The sequence below is a fragment of the Piliocolobus tephrosceles genome, chromosome 13 (genome assembly GCF_002776525.5).
Source record: "Piliocolobus tephrosceles isolate RC106 chromosome 13, ASM277652v3, whole genome shotgun sequence".
NCBI lineage: Eukaryota > Metazoa > Chordata > Mammalia > Primates > Cercopithecidae > Piliocolobus > Piliocolobus tephrosceles.
This window is the reverse complement of record NC_045446.1, coordinates 17029444-17048630: the sequence shown is the minus strand read 5'-3', so window position 1 is coordinate 17048630 and position 19187 is coordinate 17029444. Positions and strand designations below refer to the sequence as shown.

Sequence of the window (19187 nt, the reverse complement as noted above, 5' to 3'; positions counted from 1 at the left end):
AAAAAAAAAAAAAAAAAAAAAAAAAGGAAGGAAGGAAAGGCCATTTTTTCAACAGGGACTACACTGTACAATAGTAAAACTCAGAATGAAACACACAATGTTCATGGTAGGTCTGTTCTGAAATCATTCAAGTATTCTAGCTTGGATTCACAGAAGGGCTTTGTGGGCACACTAAGCAAGAGCAACTACAAACAACACTTAGACCCTTTCATTCAGATTTCAAAGGCTTTTCTCTTATGTATCACTAGTGCTATAAAATAATGCAACAAAGAGCTTCTTTATACACTTTCTTCCGCAGTCCTTTAATCAGTGGACCCCCTTCAAAAACAACTTTAAACTGATAGCCATTTTAAGTGATCCCGTGCTAAATTTAGCCCACAGTCAATCCATTTGTTGTTGTTATTGTCTTTTTTTTTTTTGAGATAGAGTCTCACTCTATCACCCAGACTGGAGTGCAGTGGCACGATCTCGGTTCACTGCAACCTCCACTTCCTGGTTAAAGCAATTCTCTTGCCTCAGCCTCCCCAGTAGCTGGGACTACAGGCGCAGGCTGTCACGCCTGGCTAATTTCTTTTGTATTTTAGTAGAGATGGGGTTTCGCTGTGTTGCCCAGGCTGGTCTCAAACTCCTGACCTCAAGTGATCTGCCCGCCTTGGCCTCCCAAAGTGCTGGGATTACAGCCGTGAGCCGCTGCACCTGGCCTGTAGTTTTTTGTTAAAAGACATGTCTGGCTGTGTTGCCCAGGCTGGCCTCAAACTCCAGGACTCATGTGATCCTCCTGGCTCAGCCTCCTGAGTGACCGGAACTATAGGTGTGAGCCATCATACCTAGCTGTTATTTTATTTTCCTTTTTTTGGATACAGGGTCTCACTCTGTCACCCAGGCTGAAGTGCAGTGGTGCAATCTTGGCTCACTGCAGCCTTGACCTCCTGAGCTCAGGTGATCCTCCTACCTCAGCCTCCCAGGTAGCTGGGACTACAGGTGCTATGCCTGGCTAAGCTTTTGTATTTTCTGTAGTGATGAGGTCTCATCATGTTGCCTCAGCTGGTCTCAAACTCCTAGGCTCAAGCAATTTGCCCACCTACGCCTCTCGAAGTGCTAGAATTACAAGCGTGAGCCACTGCACCCAGCCCATTATTTTATTTTCCAATAAAGCTTTGCCTAGATAATAAAGAATGTTTTTGTTGCAGATTATACACCTCATAGTAATAACAAACCCTAAATTGGTATCTAGGCAAAAACCATCCACTAACAAGACTCTAGAAGTAGGAGACCAGCTCTGCCAATACCACTGTGACAAATAATTGTTATGAAAGGTGAGTTTGGGAAAAAAAAGTCTAAAATCAAGGCCATCATTTTACCATGATAATAATCTACTTGGATCGTATTTATAAGTTGCATGTGGGCACTCAAATGGCTTCTAGGTCTCATCTAAGGATTCTTTCTTCTTCATTACTCCTGTGCAGGATTTCTAAATATCACATTTTACTATTATGCCAAAGTGAAACATAGAACATTGTGAAGTGTACATTAACTGGCAGACTAGACTCACTCACTCTAGCTAGAATGAGCTACAACAGTTAACTTGGGATTGCAGAGACAGTATTTAAAAAAACAAACAAAAATAAAACAAAATAAAATGAGCGAGACGGAGAAAAAGAAATACCTCTTTTTGTAGCATGCACCAACAATCTATCCAAGACGTATATATTGGGGAGTAAGGAGGGCATCCACCAGCAAGACTAAAATAGAAAAAAACATGGAGCTCTTCATATTAATATTAACCAAACATTCGAGACATTGATAAAGCTTGTCAAAATATTCTCCTGCATAGAAGATTCCCTGAGAGATCATGTTAGTTCAATGAAACAAATCATAGTGGAGCAGGGGAAAGATCAAGCATCCAGAAGAGAATTCCTCCCCTATGTTTAGGTTTCAAATCAAATGAAACCTCCAGAGCATAGCATTTACATGATTAAAGATCAGGGAAAGGTGGCCAGGCACGGTCGCTCACACCTGTAAGTCCAGCACTTTGGTAGGCTGAGGCAGGTGGATCATTTGAGGTCAAGAGTTCAAGACCAGCCTGGCCAACATGGTGAAACCCGTCTCTACTAAAAATACAAAAACATGGGCCGGCATGGTGGCGCATGCCTGTAATCCCGACTACTTGGGAGGCTAAGGCATGTGAATTGCTTGAACTCAGGAGGCGGAAGTTGCAGTGAGCCAAGATCGTGCTACCGCACTCCAGCCTGGGTGACAGAGTAAGAACCAGTCTCAGAAAAAAAAAAAAAAAGAGCAGGGAAAGGGGATTTAAAAACTAACTGGTGTTCACAAAGAAACTAAACATGAAAACGGATATGAACAGTGGATATATATATATATATGTTCCTACTCAGGTATAATTGCTTCACCTTGAAAAAACTGTAAATAATAACAATACATTTAATTCATCCTTCAAGTTTGCACTGTGCTAAAACATGGCAGTTGCTCTACATATCAGAAAACATCACAGCTTGCCAGAAGTAACAGGAAACAAACAAAACCAGAAAACAAACAATGTAAAATGTTCAAAACTCCACATAGCTATCTGATCTTATATGAAAACAGTAACATGTTTAATGATATGTCAGATACCACATGGGAAAAGAATTTTGAATTAAATAAAAAAGGCAAGGCCAGGTGCGGTGGCTCACGCCTATAATTCCAGCAATTTAGGATGCCGAGGTGGGCGGACCACCTGAGGTCAGGAGTTCGAGACCAGCATGGTCAACATAGTGAAACCCCATCTCTACCAGAAATACAAAAATTAGCTGGGGGTGGTGGCAAGTGCCTATAATCCCAGCTACTCAGGAGGCTGAGGCAGGAGAATTGCTTGAACCCGGGAGGTGGAGAATGCAGTGAGCTGAGATCGCGCCACCACACTCCAGCCTGAGCAACAGAGCAAGACTCTACCTCAACAATAACAACAACAACAAAATACAAAAAATTATCCAGGCATGCTGGTGGACGTCTGTAATCCCAGCTACTCAGGAGCTGAGGCAGGAGAATCGCTTGAACCTGGGAGGTGGAGGTGCAGTGAGTCAAGAATCGCTTGAACCTGGGAGGTGGAGGTGCAGTGAGTCAAGATTGCACCACTGCACTACAGCCGGGGCAAGGGGGAGACCCCCTCCAAAAAAAAAAAAAAAAAAAAAAGGGCAAAATTTTGCTCAACTCAGTAGAGTCACTGGGCATCTAGAATTTGGAAATCTGGCCGGGCGCGGTGGCTCAAGCCTGTAATCCCAGCACTTTGGGAGGCCGAGACGGGCAGATCACGAGGTCAGGAGATCGAGACCATCCTGGCAACACGGTGAAACCCCGTCTCTACTAAAAATACAAAAACTAGCCGGGCGAGGTGGCGGGCGCCTGTAGTCCCAGCTACTCAGGAGGCTGAGGCAGGAGAATGGTGTAAACCCGGGAGGCGGAGCTTGCAGTGAGCTGAGATCCGGCCACTGCACTCCAGTCCGGGCGACAGAGCAAGACTCCGCCTCAAAAAAAAAAAAAAAAAAAAAAAGAATTTGGAAATCAATTGAGTCTACCACTATACGAACACCTGCCCTTCTAACCAATACAGAGAAAAGGTCATCGAGCTTTCCATAGACTAAATATCCTAATTCTGGTTCTTTAAAACTCACTTTCTCCATAAAGCCCCAGGAAAAACAGGTACGGGTTGTCATTTAATCCTTGATACACCTTTTGTCACTTTCATAGGAAAGAAGATAAAGATTTAAAATAACATGTTGGCGGCGCATGGTGGCTCACCCCTATAATCCCAGCACCTTAAGAGGCCGAGGAAGGAGAATCACTTGAGTCTAGAAATTTAAGACCAGCCTGGGCAACAAAGTGAGACCCCATGTCTCCACAAAAAATAATTAGCCAGGCATGGTGGCAGGCACATGTACTCCCAACTACTTGGGAAGCTGAGATAGGAGGATCACTTGAGCTCAGGAGTTCAAGGCTGCAGTGAGGTAGGACTTCACCACCACACTGCAGCCCTATCTCTAAAAAAATTAAAAATAAAAATAGGCCAGGTCCAGTGGCTCATGCCTGTAATTCCAACACTTTGGAAGTCCGAGATAGGCAGATCACCTGAGGTCAGGAGTTTGGGACCAGTCTGGCCAACATAGGGAGACTCCGTCTCTACTAAAAATGCAAAAATTAGCCCAGCATGGTGGCACATGCCTGTAATCACAGCTTCTTGGGAAGCTGAGGCACAAGAACTGCTTGAATCCAGGAGGTGTATATTGCAATGAAGCGAGACTGCACCACTGCACTCCAGCCTGGGTGACAGAGTGAGATTCTGTCTCAAAAACAAACAAAAAAAACAAAAACAAACAACAACAACAACAAAACCACACACCAAAAAAACCCACAAAAAAACTATAAAAATAATAGTAATTGGCCTGGCATGATGGCTTATGCCTGTAATCCCAGCACTCTGGGAGGCCGAGGTGGGTGGATCACTTGAGGTCAGGAGTTCAAGACCAGCCTGGCCTACATGGTCAAACCTGCCTCTACCAAAAATACAAAAATATTAGCCGGGCATAGTGGCGCATGTCTGTAATCCCAGCTATTCAGGAGGTTGAGACAGGAGAATCACTTGAACCCAGGAGGTGGAGGTCACAGTGAGGCGAGATCGTGCTATTGCACTCCAGCCTGGGCAACAAAGCAAGACTCTGTCTCAAAAAAAATAAATACATAAAACAAAAATAATAATAATTAATAAATAAATACAAATTGAGGCTGCTGCTGCATAGGGCATACAGAGAAAAAAATTAGGAATCTTCTAATGGTATCAGTTATACTTTTCCTCCCCGCTTTTTAAAAAAAATTACCAGGCCGGGCGCAGTGGCTCAAGCCTGTAATCCCAGCACTTTGGGAGGCCGAGACGGGCGGATCACGAGGTCAGGAGATCGAGACCATCCTGGCTAACATGGTGAAACCCCGTCTCTACTGAAAAAAAAAAAATGCAAAAAACTAGCTGGGCGCGGTGGCGGGCGCCTGTAGTCCCAGCTACTCAGGAGGCTGAGGCAGGAGAATGGCGTAAACCCGGGAGGCGGAGCTTGCAGTGAGCAGAGATGGCGCCACTGCACTCCAGCCTGGGCGACAGAGCAAGACTTTGTCTCAAAAAATAAATAAATAAAATAAATAAATAAATAAATAAATATAAATAAAAATAAAAATAAATACCAATCAGAGCTTGACACTGATCTTTCATCTTTCCTAAATTTCTACAAGGCTGCTCCACCTGTCAGCATACAGTCAGCCACCTACTAGAATAAGAAATACAAAGTACTTACCCACAGTTGTTGACAGCCATAAGATTGGAGACAAGCACAAAGGGATAGGTCAACATACTCGCAAAAAACTGTAAAATGGAAACAAGGCAGCTGTTATTAGATCATTCCTAGTCTTTATTCTCCTTTCTTTTACCTTAAAGGCCTAGTGCCACTGCGGTGAGACACCCTAACGCTTGTCTCGCTTTCTCAGTACCCTGGAAAGACAACAGTTACAGTTTTGAGCCTGGAGATGCTTCTTCCTCTTAACACACCACGGCATCCAACATTTTAATAAAAGGCTAGAAGACTTCTCTGATCCTGAGTAGCTGGGACTATAGGCGCACGCCACCATGCCTGGCTACTTTTCTTTTTCTTTTTTTTTTTTTTGAGATGGAGTTTCGCTCTTGCTGCCCAGGTTGGAGTGCAGTGGCGCAATACTGGCTCACTGCAACCTCTGCCTCCTGGGTTCAAGCAATTCTCCTGCCTTAGCCTCCCAAGTAGCTGGGATTACAGGCATGCACCACCATGCCCAGCTGATTTTGTAGTTTTAGTAGAGACGAGATTTCTCCAAGTTGGCCAGGCTGCTGTCGAACTCCTGACCTCAGCCTCCCAAAGTGCTGGGATTACAGGAGTGAGCCACCGCGCCCGCCCCAGCTACTTTTTTTTTTTTTAAAACTTTTGTAGAAATGGGGTCTTGCTCAGTTGCCCAGGCTGGTCTTGAACTCTTGGCCTCAAGTGATCTTCCTTCCTTGGCCTCCCGAAGTGCTGGGTTTACAGGTGTGAACCACCATGTCTGGCCTGAATAATATTATTTAGGAGGAAAAGCACACCCACTATGAACCTGAGCAGTACCAAACCATGCAGGATGTGAGGCAGGGGCTCTGCCTTATTCTCTTTATTTTCACATGTGAGTCTGTTGTTCCTTTGAAAACTGAGTTATTCTCTCTTTTTTCTTTGAGATGGAGTCTCGCTCTGTCACCCAGGCTGAAGTGCAGTGGCGTGATCTCAGCTCATTGCAGCCTCCGTGTCCCAGGTTCCAGCAATTTTCCTGCCTCAGCCTCTTGAGTAGCTGGGATTATAGGCATGCACCACCACGCTTGGCTAATTTTAGTATTTTCAGTAGAGACGGGGACTCACCACGTTGGCCAGGCTGGTCTCGAACTCCTGACCTCAGGTGATCCGCCCACCTCACCCTCCCAAAGTGCTAGGATTACAGGTGTGATCCATGGCACCTGGCCGAACACTGAGTTATTCTTACCTTTGACAAATATAACAAATTTGAGGGAGATGTCCCAGTGAGATATCTGGTTATCTTAAAGCCGTGATGACACAAGCCAGATTTAAAAGGAAAACAAAACAAAACACAACTATTCCTAGAAGGTTAAAAGGATTTAAAAAAACTCACTCCTGTGACAGCTTGAGAATAACTCTTCATTTCATTCATAGTAGAAACCTAAAACAGGAAAAGAGCCTTAAATTAATTGACTACAACACTACAACACATCAATATATTCTTTTTTCCTTTCTCTTTTTTTTCTTTTTTTTTTAACTTTCAGACAGTGTCTTGCTCTGTCACCCAGGCTGAAGTGCAGTGACCTCCTGAAGCACACATCACCACGCCCAGCAAATTTCGAAGTATTTTTTAAGAGATGGTGTCTTTTTTTTTGAGATGGAGTCTCCCTATGTTTGCCCAGGCTGGTCGCAAACTCCTGGGCTCAAGAGATCGTCCCACCTTGACCTCTCAAAGTGCTGAGATTATAGGTGTCAGCCACTATGCCTAGCTAAGAGATGGTGTGTCTTGCTATGTTGCCTGGGCTGATTTCAAACTCCTGGCTTCAGGCAAACCTCCCACCTAAGCCTCCTGAGTTGCTGCAATTACAGACTGGAGCTACTGTGCCTTGCTCTCCATGTCAATATAGTCTATCTCTAAATTATCAGTTTGACTGATTGAAAATTAATTTTTTTTTTTTGAGACAGGATCTGATCTCTCTCATTGTTGCCCAGGCTGGAGGGGCAGTGAGCTGTGATCTCACAACCTTGATCTCCTGGGCTCAAGTGATCCTCCCACTTCAGCCTCCCCAAGAGTTGGGATTACAGGCATGAGCCACCACACCTGGCTAAAATTAATTTTGAGGACAAAACCATAAAACACTGATTATTAGAATAATAAGGCAGTGGTCAAAATGATCAACCTGATTCAATATTAACAGACAAATTCATATTATACTAAAATGCCTTAGGAATGAATGTAAAAGGATTTCAAATACAAAAGAAAATGAGATTGATAACCTTTTCCTATGTCCTAGAACTATAGTCCCCAGAAAACCATATTTATAGCATATCTAAGGGACAATTCACTACTTTTGTTGTACACAGCTAGCTTTCTACCAGATGCGCTGAAGAAAATTCCTCTGTATACTCAAGAGGTTTACAACATGGATTGAGTCATATACCCCATGACGTGTTCAATTTTTCATCATGCTATGAAGCTGCCTATATACAAGAGGCCCCACAACTGCTGAGATAGGAAAGACAACTTCTAGATAAGACTAATTCTCAAAAGGCTGAGGTTTCTAAAAAGCCAATACAGGCACCCCCTTAAGTCCAGATTAGATGAAAAGCCCCAGATATGCCATAAAGATGTCCTGCTTTCCCAGGTTCTCTTAAGTATCAATAAAGAAGTGATCTCTTTAAAGCCCTGAACGAACACAGGGCTAAGTCTCTTGGGTATACTCTGTCATATCTTAGGGACTTTTAACGTGTATCGTTCTTCAGTAAACAGTATGGGTCATTTCATTAACATCTGAAAATTTGCTAATTTTTAGCTAATTGTTCAGTCTGGCATGTAGCAAACTGTCATCTTACTTTGTTTATTTATTTATTTATTTGGAAATGGAGTCTCCCTCTGTCACTCAGGCTGGAATGCAGTGGCACGATCTTGGCTCACTGCAACCTCCACCTCCTGGGTTCAAGCGATTCTCTTGCCTCAGCCTCCCAAGTAGCTGGGACTACAGGTACGCACCACCACGTGGGCCCAGCTAATTTTTTCTGTATTTTTAGTAGAGATGAGGTTTCACCATGTTGGCCAGGCGGGTCTGGAACTCCTGATCTCAGGTAATCCGCCTGTGTCGGCCTCCCCAAGTGCTGGGATTATAGGCGTGAACCACCACGCCTGGCCCATCTTACTTTAAAAGCTAAACTAGCTGCCAGATTAAAGCCAAGGCCAGCACATCTCATGAAGGTTACAACCTACCCCACTGTCCAGTGCATAGGTATTGACGAGGTAGGCCAGTGAGTTACACAGCCACAAAGAAAGGATGTCACCTAGAAGGCGAGGAACAAGACCCCTACATGAAGAAACAATAAAAATAAGAACCAAAAAATGTGATCAGTAAAAAGACAGGCTCTTCAGTACAAATGCTTCTCAAATAATTAGAGGTCACAAAACATTCTAGGGAAGTGAAAAAGACATCAAACACCAGAATCCAGCCCGCATACCTAGTTCATTCTCGTTAACAAGCTGTACTTGAAGCTGATCTCCAGTGACTTTTGTTCCTACGTTTAAAATGCAGGTTGGCTATACCCTCAGTGGCTCACTTTACTATTCATAATTGTAAGCAGGGAGGCAAAACATTTGCGAGGTGCTTTGCAGAAGAGACTTAAATATTGTTTTGCTTTGACCAGCTTAAAAAAATGATTTTGCTAAGCTATCTGATATTCAAATTTGGCAGACAAAAGATGAAAAAAATTACAAAGCAAGAATGGTTCCAAGTACAGATACAGATAAGAGGCATCAAAAACTACCTTTCTAGGGTCTAGGTGACCTAGGTGAGGCAGCATGGAATAGTGGGAAGAGCATTTCCGCACGGATTGAAGACCAGCTTCAAATGCCAGCTCCAGCACTCATCAGCGATGTGACAGGCAGCAGATGAAACTCTCAGAGCATCAATGTTTTTTAATCTCTAGAGTGATACTAACTATAGCTGTCCTGCCTATCTCACAGAGTATTTATGATATTCAAAATCCATATGTGGAGATACTCTGAAAATTTAAAAAAAAAAACAACCATTTAGGTAATGATGCAAAATTTTTCTTCATAGAAGAATGAGGGTAGTAGTCTAAGTTCTTTCAAAGTAAATTCAAGTCTTGCAAAAACTTATCTTTTAGTAAGTTAAGGAAAATACAAGTTAAGATGATTTCCCCATTTTTCAACATTTAATTTTTCTCATTTTATTATCTATATAGAATTGGGAGTTTACTATAAGGGTAGAAACTTGGAATTAAGTCCTTTGTTAAAAAAAGAAATTCCTTATTTAATTTTATTTTTATTTTTTGAGATGGAGTCTCACTCTGTTGCCCGGGCTGGAATACAGTGGCACAATCTCAGCTCACTGCAACTTCCACCTCCCGGGTTCAAGCAATTATCCTGCCTCAGCCTCCCGAGTAGCTGGGATTATAGGCGCACACCACCACACCCAGAGACGGGGTTTTACCATGTTGGCCAGGCTGGTCTTGAACTCCTGACCTCAGGTGATCCAACCGCCCTGGACTCTTAAAGTGCTGGGATTACAGGCGTGAGCCACTATGCCTGGCCTCAAATGTTTTAAGTATCTAGAAGCAAAGGTCTGGGGTCTTTACAAGAGAATTCTAGTCATATGGGGCCTAAATATACCTTTCTGCAGAGAAAAAAGAAAAAAAATAACTAGAATGTAATGTGAGGTAAGCCCAGGGAGTACATTTTCCCCAAGGATTAAACAAAGATTCATTGTCCTTATTTTCTTTCTTTTTTTTTTTTTGAGATGGAGTCTCGCTCTGTCCCCCAGGCTGGAGTGCAGTGGAGTGATCTTGGCTCACTGCAAGCTCCGCTTCCTGGGTTCACGCCATTCTCCGCCTCAGCCTCCAGAGTAGCTGGGACTACAGGCGCCTACCACCTCGCCTGGCTAATTTTTTTGTATTTTTAGTAGAGACGGGGTTTCACTGTGTTAGCCAGGATGGTCTCGATCTCCTGACCTCGTGTTCCGCCCGCCTCGGCCTCCCAAAGTGCTAGGATTATAGGCGTGAGCCACGGCACCCAGCCCACTGTCCTTATTTTCAGGAAATGTTTCCCACTCATGCAAAAATTACATACTAATCAATATTTACTCACGCGAAAAATCCTAGAATGCCCTCTTCCCGATAGATGGTTACTATGGAATCACAAAGTCCACTATGTACACAAGAAGAAAAGGTAAAATATATTAAGATTATTTTGGAGCTATAAACAAAATAATTTCAATTATCACATTGGACAAGGTCAAATCTACAAACTCCTTCCCTCACACTTTTCTAGCACTCTCTCACTCTGCAAAGATAGCTAAATTTGGAGATAGGAGTGAAGATATTAACTACCTAGGTATATAGTCATATGGAGTCAGGGGCTCTGCAACTTACTCTGAAATCCTAGGTAGGCTACTAAACCTGCCTGGGCGTATTTTCTCCTATTTTATTGTTTTTTGTGCAGATCAAATGACATAAGATACAAATTTGTTCTACAAACTGTAAGGTATCATAAAAATATAAAGTAGTATTATCCTAGTATTTTGGCTTCAAAAGATCTCCTTGAGTATGTGAAAACAAAAACACTTACCAGTACTTGGATTCTCTGCCAATGAACTGTACCATAGATCTCAGAGTGATCACTGTGGAACATAGAGAAAAGATGTTTACAACTATGTTAAGGCCAGGTGCGGCGGCTCACGCCTGTAATCCCAGCACTTTGGGAGGCCAAGGCGGGCGGATCACCTGAGGTCAGGAGTTCAAGACCAGCCTGACCAATATGATGAAATCCCACCACTACTAAAAATACAAAAATTATCCAGGCGTGGTGGCGTGCGCCTGTAATCCCAGCTCCTCAGGAGGCTGAGACAGGAGTATTGCTTGAACCCGAAAGGCTGAGGTTTCAGTGAGCCGAGATTGTACCACTGCACTCCAGCCTGGGCAACAAGAGCAAAACTCTTGTCTCAAAACAAACAAACAACAAAAAAACAACAACAACAAAAAAACTATGTTAAGATAGATTTTGATCGCCCTGGAAAAAAAAGATTTTCCACCTAAAGACATTTTGCTATCTGGATAAATTTGATAAAAGCCAAAACAAGCAAGCAAACAAAAACATGCAGGCAAGGCATTTTAGTCAACTGCCACGTCAACCTATCTAAGTGGTCAGGAGAGATCAGGTTATAAAAGAAAGGTCAGTTGTCAACTGCAAACATACCATGGAAGGGATGTGTGATGAGGGTAGCAGCAGAACGAGCGATCATCTCTCGAGTTGTCTAGAAACAATCAATACACATTTCTGAAATCTAAATAAATGACACTCAAATGCCTGTGAGAAGGAATGTGGGTGGATATCGTGGTATAGGGTAAGAAAGTGAATGACACAGCCCTCCTGTTCTGGCTGGAGTCAAGAAGAGTTTGAGGCCGGGCGCGGTGGCTCAAGCCTGTAATCTCAGCACTTTGGGAGGCTGAGACAGGCGGATCATGAAGTCAGGAGATCGAGACCATCCTGGCTAACACGGTGAAGCCCCGTCTCTACTAAAAAAAAAAAAACAAAAAACTAGCTGGACAAGGTGGCGGGCGCCTGTAGTCCCAGCTACTCGGGAGGCTGAGGCAGGAGAATGGCGTAAACCCGGGAGGCGGAGCTTGCAGTGAGCTGAGATCCGGCCACTGCACTCCAGCCTGGGCGACAGAGTGAGACTCCGTCTCAAAAAAAAAAAGAAGAGTTTGAATGGGATGAGAAAGATCTCATTCACTGTTATTTTATCATACTTTTCACTCATGGATTTCAATGTTCGATTATAGTTACTTCTCAAAATTTCTCTGCAAAGCAGGCTTCTGTTGTTTTCTCAAGTTCACCGGCATGAGAAAAAATAAAGAAACAGGAAAGGTCACCAACAGACAGTCATTAAACTGAAAAGAAAATATGAGGCCTTTGTTGAGATTATTAAGTTGCTCTCTTATTGGTAAGTGATTTTGGAGAGTCCAATATCATTTTAGACAAATGGCAGGCTCCATTTAGTCTCTACCCGTATTTTTGGGCGAAGAGAACAACTTAGTTTTGTGACTACAACCCAGTAATTGTGCAGTATCTTAGAGCTGCTATGTTCTTCCTAGTTGATCTTTCTACTCTAGGACTCTATAAGGAAGTAATGAAGAAAATTAAATTATAATCTTTGCATTTAGGTTCTGGGATTGTAAATGTAGCAGGTCTACCATTAGCTTTTGCTTTTTTTTTTTGAGACGGAGTTTCACTCTGTTGCCCAGGCTGGAGTGCAGTGGTGCGAACTCAGCTCACTGCAAGCTCCGCCTCCCAGGTTCATACCATTTTCCTGCCTCAGCCTCTCGAGGAGCTGGGACTACAGGCACCCGCCATCACGCCTGGCTAATTTTCTTTTTTTTGTATTTTTTAGTAGAGACAGGGTTTCATCATGTTAGCCAGGATGGTGTCCATCTGCTGACCTCATGATCCGCCCACCTCGGCCTCCCAAAGTGCTGGGATTACAGGTGTGAGCCACCGCGCCAGCTGGCGTTTGCATTTAAACAGTATCTTTATAGTCACTGAGTTTTCTTATTTCTTTTTTTTTTTGAGATGGAGTCTTGCTTTGCCGCCCAGGCTGGAGTGCAGTGCCGCGATCTCAGCTCACTGCAACCTCCACCTCCCAGGTTCAAGCGATTCTCCTGCATCAGCTTCCTGAGTAGCTGGGATTACAGGTACCCACCACCATGCCTGCCTAATTTTTTTTGTATTTTTAGTAGAGACGGGGTTTCATCATGTTGGCCGGGCTGGCTAGTCAGGATGGTCTCGACCTCCTGACCTCATGATCCGCCTGCCTTCACCTCCTAAAGTTCTGGGATTATAGGTGTGAGCCACCACACCCGGCCTAGTCACTGAGTTTTAAGACAGCCTTCACCCCTTCCCCAAGGGCATAAGATCCTATGGGACAGGATGGGCAAACTAAGAAAAATACTAATTGCATAGTAATACATGTATCCCTGCTTTTAAGCAAACTAATTTCATGAAAATTTACAGAAAATAGAGCTAATTTATCTGGTTTCCAGACCTTTAGTAATGTTTGTTTTGGAATACATATATATATTTATGTATTCCACTCTCTCATTGCCCTGGCTGGTGTCTCATTGGTGAGTCTCATTGGTGAGACTCAATGAGAGTCTCGCTCTCATTGCCCTGGCTGGAGTGCAATGGTGCAATCTTGGCACACCACGACCTCCGCCTCCCAGGTTCAAGCGATTCTCCTGCCTCAGTCTCCCGAGTAGTTGGGATTACAGACATGCGCCACCTTGCCCAGCTAATTTTTGTATTTTTAGTAGAGACAGGGTTTCTCCATGTTGGTCAGGCTGGTCTCGAACTCCTGACCTCAGGTGATCCGCCCACCTCGGCCTCTCAAAGTGCTGGGATTACAGGCGTGAGTTACCGCGCCCAACCCTTGGAATATATATTTTAGACGGCTGCATTTCCTGGATAATTGTGACTTCATTAATGACAATTAAGACAATGTGAAGACTTAAGAAATAAGAGAATAGTTCTGAAAGCCAGGCACAGAAAAACCTATAGCAGAAGATGGGGGTGGGAAATGGGTGATGAGGAACATTTCAGAGTCAGAAAAATGTCAAAAGAGCATTTCTGCATAGATACTATCCAACATACAAAGAGCCTGGCCGCTATTTTAATACTTTTTTCTAATGACAGAGTCTTGCTCTGACACATAGGCTGGAGTGTGGTGGCACAATCATAGCTCACTGCAGCGTCAACTTCCTGGGCTCACGTAATCCTCTCACTGCAGCCTCTCAAGTACCTGGGACTACAGATATGCGCCACCACAACCTAGTTAAGTTTTCTATTTTTTGTAGAGACGAGGTCTCACTATGTTGCAAAGTTGGTCTCTAACTCCTGGGGTCAAGTGATCTTCCTGCCTTGGCCTCCCAAAGTGCTGGGATTACAGGCATGAGCCACCACACCTGGCCTATTTTAACACTTTTATTCCTGAGGTTTTCAACATTATTAGAAGACTTTCAGTATTTTAAAGATGGAATGTGTGGGCAAAATGTGTTTTCTTGAAATACATCTATTCTGAACAGCAAGCACTGATCCTCTCTCTTTTTAATGTTATACATGTAGTAAAGCCCAAATTAATTTGAAGGTTTAATTTCATTTGGGAACAGACACTGAACACACAGGCCTGATGATTCTGATTCCATAGTTGCAACACCACAGTTTGATCTGGGCAAACAGCACAGGATGTAATTCATCTCTTACCTCCTTGATAACGCGGTCAAAGGAAGATGAGACTTCTTTCTGTACATTTCCAGGTCCTAACTCCTGGAAATCAAAATCAAAGAAAATAGAGATCTTGATGGTTTCTTTTTTTGTTTTGTTTTTTGAGATGGAGTCTCACTCTGTCACCCAGGCTGGAGTGCAGCTGCACAATCTCGGCTCACTGCAAAGCTCCACCTCTGGTTACAAGTGCTTCTCCTGCCTCAGCTTCCCAAGTAGCTGGGATTACAGTTGCTCACCACCAGGTCCCACTAATTTTTGTATTTTTAGTAGAGAAGGGGTTTCACCATGTTACCCAGGATGGTCTCGATCTCCTAACCTTGTGATCCCCGCCTGCCTCAGCCTCCCAAAGTGCTGGGATTACAGGCGTGAGCCACCACGCCCGGCCGATCTTGACGGTTTTCATTTCTTTTGAGATAGGGTCTTGCTCTGTCACTCAGGCTGAGTGCAGTGATATGATCATGGATCACTGCAGTCTTGACCTCCTGTGCTCAAGTGATCCTCCCACCTCGACCTCCCAAGTAGCTCAGACTACAGAGGTGTGTGCCACCAGGCCCCGCTAATCTTTGATTTTCTGTAGAGAAGGGGTCTTACTATGTTGCCCAGGCTGGTCTCAAATTCTTAGATGCAAGTGATCCTCCCACCTTGGCCTCTAAAACTGCTGGCATTACAGGCATGAGCCACCATGCCCAGCCATCCTGATGGTTTCAAACAGAACTGTCCAAACTGGTGGCCACCCCATAGGACAACACTCACTGAGATGAATAGGAGACTGACTACTTGGCTTTTCCCCAAAAGAGGCCCCAAAAGCAATAATAACTTGCAAGGGAAAGGCCCTCATGCTTAGAAATCAGCTCCAACATACCTCACCCTTGTCACTCTCCTGGTAATGCTATAGAAAAAAAGAAAAAGGATGATTAGGGTTATTAGTGTCATGTGAGAGAAGACATAAAATGAAAACTCTACTGACAGAAAGTAAATTAGCTGAAGTTTTTTTGAAGTTTTTTTTTTTTTTTTTCAGCTGCAAGTCTTTAGTTAACTTCTATTCCCCATTAACCAACTGGAAATATGGATCTCCAAGATAAACTTGTTGCTAAGTTTAACATATTGGTCAGTTGGAAGAAAAGCAAATGGTCATGAAAACTCTTCTTTCAAAAAAAAAAAAAAAAAAGGGGGAGGTGGCTCATGCCTGTAATCCCAGCACTTTAGGAGGCCACGGTGGGCAGATCACCTGAGGTCACGAGTTCAAGACTAGCCTGGCCAACATGGTGAAACCCCATCTCTACTAAAAATACAAAAATCAGCGGAGCATTGGGGTGCACGCCTGTAATCCCAGCTATTAGGGAGGGTGGCACAAGAGAATCACTTGAACCCAGGAGGCAGAGGTTGCAGGGAGCCAAGATCACGCCACTGCACTCCAGCCCCGGTGACAAAGCAAGAGTCCGTCTAAAAAAAAAGAAAGAAAAGGGAAGAAGGCCGGGTACAGTGGCTCATGCCTGTAATCTCAGCACTTTGGGAGGCCGAGGCAGGTGGATCACTTGAGGTTAGGAATTCGAGACCAGCCTGGCCTACATAGCGAAACTTCATCTCTACTAAAAATACAAAAATTAGCTGGGCTTGGTCGTGGGCGCCTGTATTCCCAGCTACTTGGGAAGCTGAGACAGAAGAATTGCTTGAACCCAGGAAGTAAAGACTGCAGTGAGTTGAGATCATACCACTGCACTCCAGCCTGGGCAACAGAGCAAGACTCCGTCTCAGAAAAAAAGAAAAGGGGCTGGGCGTGGTGCCTCACACCTGTAATCCCAGCACTTTGCGTGGCTGAGGCAGGCGGGTCACCTGAGGTCAGGAGTTTGAGAACAGCCTGGCTGATGTGGTGAAACCCCATCTCTACTAAAAATACAAAAATTAGCCAGGCTTGGTGGCGGGCACCTGTAATCCCAGTTACTTGGGAAGTTGAGACAAGAGAGAGAACTGCTTGAACCCAGGAGGTAAAGACTGCAGTGAGCTGAGATCACACCACTGCACTCCAGCCTGGGCAACAGAGCAAGACTCCATCTCAGAAAAAAAGAAAAGGGGCCGGGCATGGTGCCTCACACCTGTAATCCCAGCACTTTGTGAGGCTGAGGCAGGTGGATCATCTGAGGTCAGGAGTTTGAGAACAGCCTGGCTGATGTGGCAAAACCCCATCTCTACTAAAAATACAAAAATTAGCCAGGCATGGTGGCGGGTGCCTGTAATCCCAGCTATGTGGAAGGCTGAGGCAGGAGAACTGCTTGAACCCAGGAGGTGGAGGCTGCAGTGAGCCGAGACCATGCCATTGCACTCCAGCGTGGGCAACAAGAGTGAAACTCTGTCTCAAAAAACAAAAAACAAAAAACAAAAAACAAAACAAAACAAAAAGGGAACATGCTCAGTGGCTCACGCCTGTAATCCCAACACTTTGGAAGGCCGAAGAGGGAGGACTGCTTGAGCCCAGGAATTCAAGACCAGACTGGGCAACACAGTGAGACTTTGTCTCTAAAAAACAAAAATAATAAATTTAAAGAAATAATTACAAAATAAGAACAACAACAAAAAAGAAAACTCAAGAACTTTCAGATTTTTTCTTTTTAGATGGAGTTTCACTCTTGTTGCCCAGGTGGAGTGCTATCGTGCAATCTCGGCTCACTGCTGGAGTGCAATGGTTAGATCTCAGCTCACTGCAACTCCACCTCCCAGGTCCAAGTGATTCTCCTGCTTCAGCCTCCTGAGTAGCTGGGATTACAGGCGCCCACCACCACGCCTGGCTGATTTGTGTATTTTTAGTAGAGATAGTGTTTCACCATGTTGGCTAGGCTGGTCTCGAACTGCTGACCTCAGCTGATCCACCTGCCTTGGCCTCCCAAAGTGCTGGGATTACAGGCATGAGCCACTGCACCTGGCCAAGAACTTTCAGTTTTAACAGAAAATAAGTTAGTAAAAACAAAGTCCAGGGTTCCCACTTTTCTCATGGAAAGGGCAGGACCAATACCAAATTAGGGCAAGACTCTTTTCTTCCCTGCATAAAAGGACAGAGAATTAGTGTTAAGTCTGAAGAGCTGAAATCGCCTCACTTTTTCCTTTGTATCTGACAGTTTCTAAAACGAGAGATTTTTTTTTTTTTTCTCTTCTAGAGAAGAGATCATGAATACTGCCAGAACCCAGATAAAAATTCCTGCAAGAGGAATTTTTTGTGGCGTATTTTGGAAACCAAATGTGAGCTAGGTGAAAATAAAATTATCAATTGAGAGCTCCTTCTTGTGTAACCACCAGTTTTATTGTTTTCTTATTTTTTAACATCAGTTTTATTATTTTCTAGCCATATCAGATTTTAAAAAGACAACGTTTTCTCTTGTAAAAAGAATTGTGTTTTAAAAAATCATGGGCAAGAGAACAAATGTGAAGATAAAGCAAAGTAATGTATTTTGGCCAAATTCCAGGTCCTTGGCTAGAATTAATTCTAATAGCTTCAGGTCTCTAAAAACTTTCACTTGTTTCTATACTTTCTTTTTAATCCATTGATACAATTATCTAACCTGGCTTCTACATTTCCTGAATTTCATTTTAATTCTTGCTCAGATATACAAAATCATTTCTTGTAAAGGTTAATAATTTTCTCAGCCCTGTATACATCCTTCTTCTTGACTGTACAAGCAGCTTTGGATGCTAAGTGTAGTACCAACCCTGTAATATTTCACTGGACTACATTTGGAACATATTCAAGGTATCTGGTTACCTCAAGTTTATTTTACTTTCCAGTTACATAAAGTGACTTAGTCTCAAGCAGTACTTTCTCTTTTTCTCTAAGTCTATACATAGACTAGATGACAACTGCCTTTCCATATGTAAATTTCATGGAAGTAACAGCAACAATTTCACTGAGTCCAGAGTGTGGCTGGAAAAGAAAGACCAGTAATCAATCCACCAAAGACATGGGCCCACTAAGACTCCGACACTCTGACCCACGAGCCACCTGAAATGATGCTTCCAGATTCAGTCCACAGGTCTGACAACAGTAAGTATGTTAAGAATAACAGGCTGGACGTGGTGGCTCATGCCTGTAATATTAGCACTTTGGGAGGCAGACATAGAAAGTTTCAGGCAAGGCTGGGTGCAATGGCTCATGCCTGTAATCCCAGCACTTTGGGAGGTCGAGGTGGGCAAATCATGAGGTCAAGAGATCGAGACCAGCCTGGCCAACATGGTGAAACTCCGTCTCTATTAAAAATACAAAAATTAGGCCAGGCGTGGTGGCTCAAGCCTGTAATCCCAGTACTTTGGGAGGCCTAGACGGGCGGATCATGAGCTCAGGAGATCGAGACCATCCTGGCTAACCCGGTGAAACCCCGTTTCTACCAAAAAATACAAAAAAAAACTAGCCGGGTGTGGTGGCGGGCGCCTGTAGTCCCAGCTACTAGGGAGGCTGAGGCAGGGGAATGGCGTAAACCCGGGAGGCGGAGCTTGCAGTGAGCCAAGATCCGGCCACTGCACTCCAGCCTGGGCGACAGAGTGAGACTCATCTC

The 19187-nt window shown here is 43.9% G+C and overlaps 1 protein-coding gene across 2 annotated transcripts in view; it reads right to left on the bottom strand.

The window, feature by feature from the left end:
- The window catches only part of MTCH2 (mitochondrial carrier 2), a 32509-nt gene that overhangs the window by 3860 nt on the left and 9462 nt on the right, over positions 1-19187 (bottom strand). The window contains exons 4-12 of one of the 2 annotated variants that reach the window (XM_026454102.2): positions 15512-15538; positions 14629-14691; positions 11569-11626; positions 10942-10993; positions 10462-10521; positions 8569-8662; positions 6721-6768; positions 5337-5404; positions 1667-1742 (exon numbers count right to left, since the gene is read on the bottom strand). In XM_026454102.2, coding sequence (XP_026309887.1) covers positions 1667-1742; positions 5337-5404; positions 6721-6768; positions 8569-8662; positions 10462-10521; positions 10942-10993; positions 11569-11626; positions 14629-14691; positions 15512-15538 — 546 coding nt within the window. The remainder of the gene's footprint in view (positions 1-1666; positions 1743-5336; positions 5405-6720; positions 6769-8568; positions 8663-10461; positions 10522-10941; positions 10994-11568; positions 11627-14628; positions 14692-15511; positions 15539-19187) is intronic. The other variant, XM_026454103.1, reaches the window with a different exon arrangement.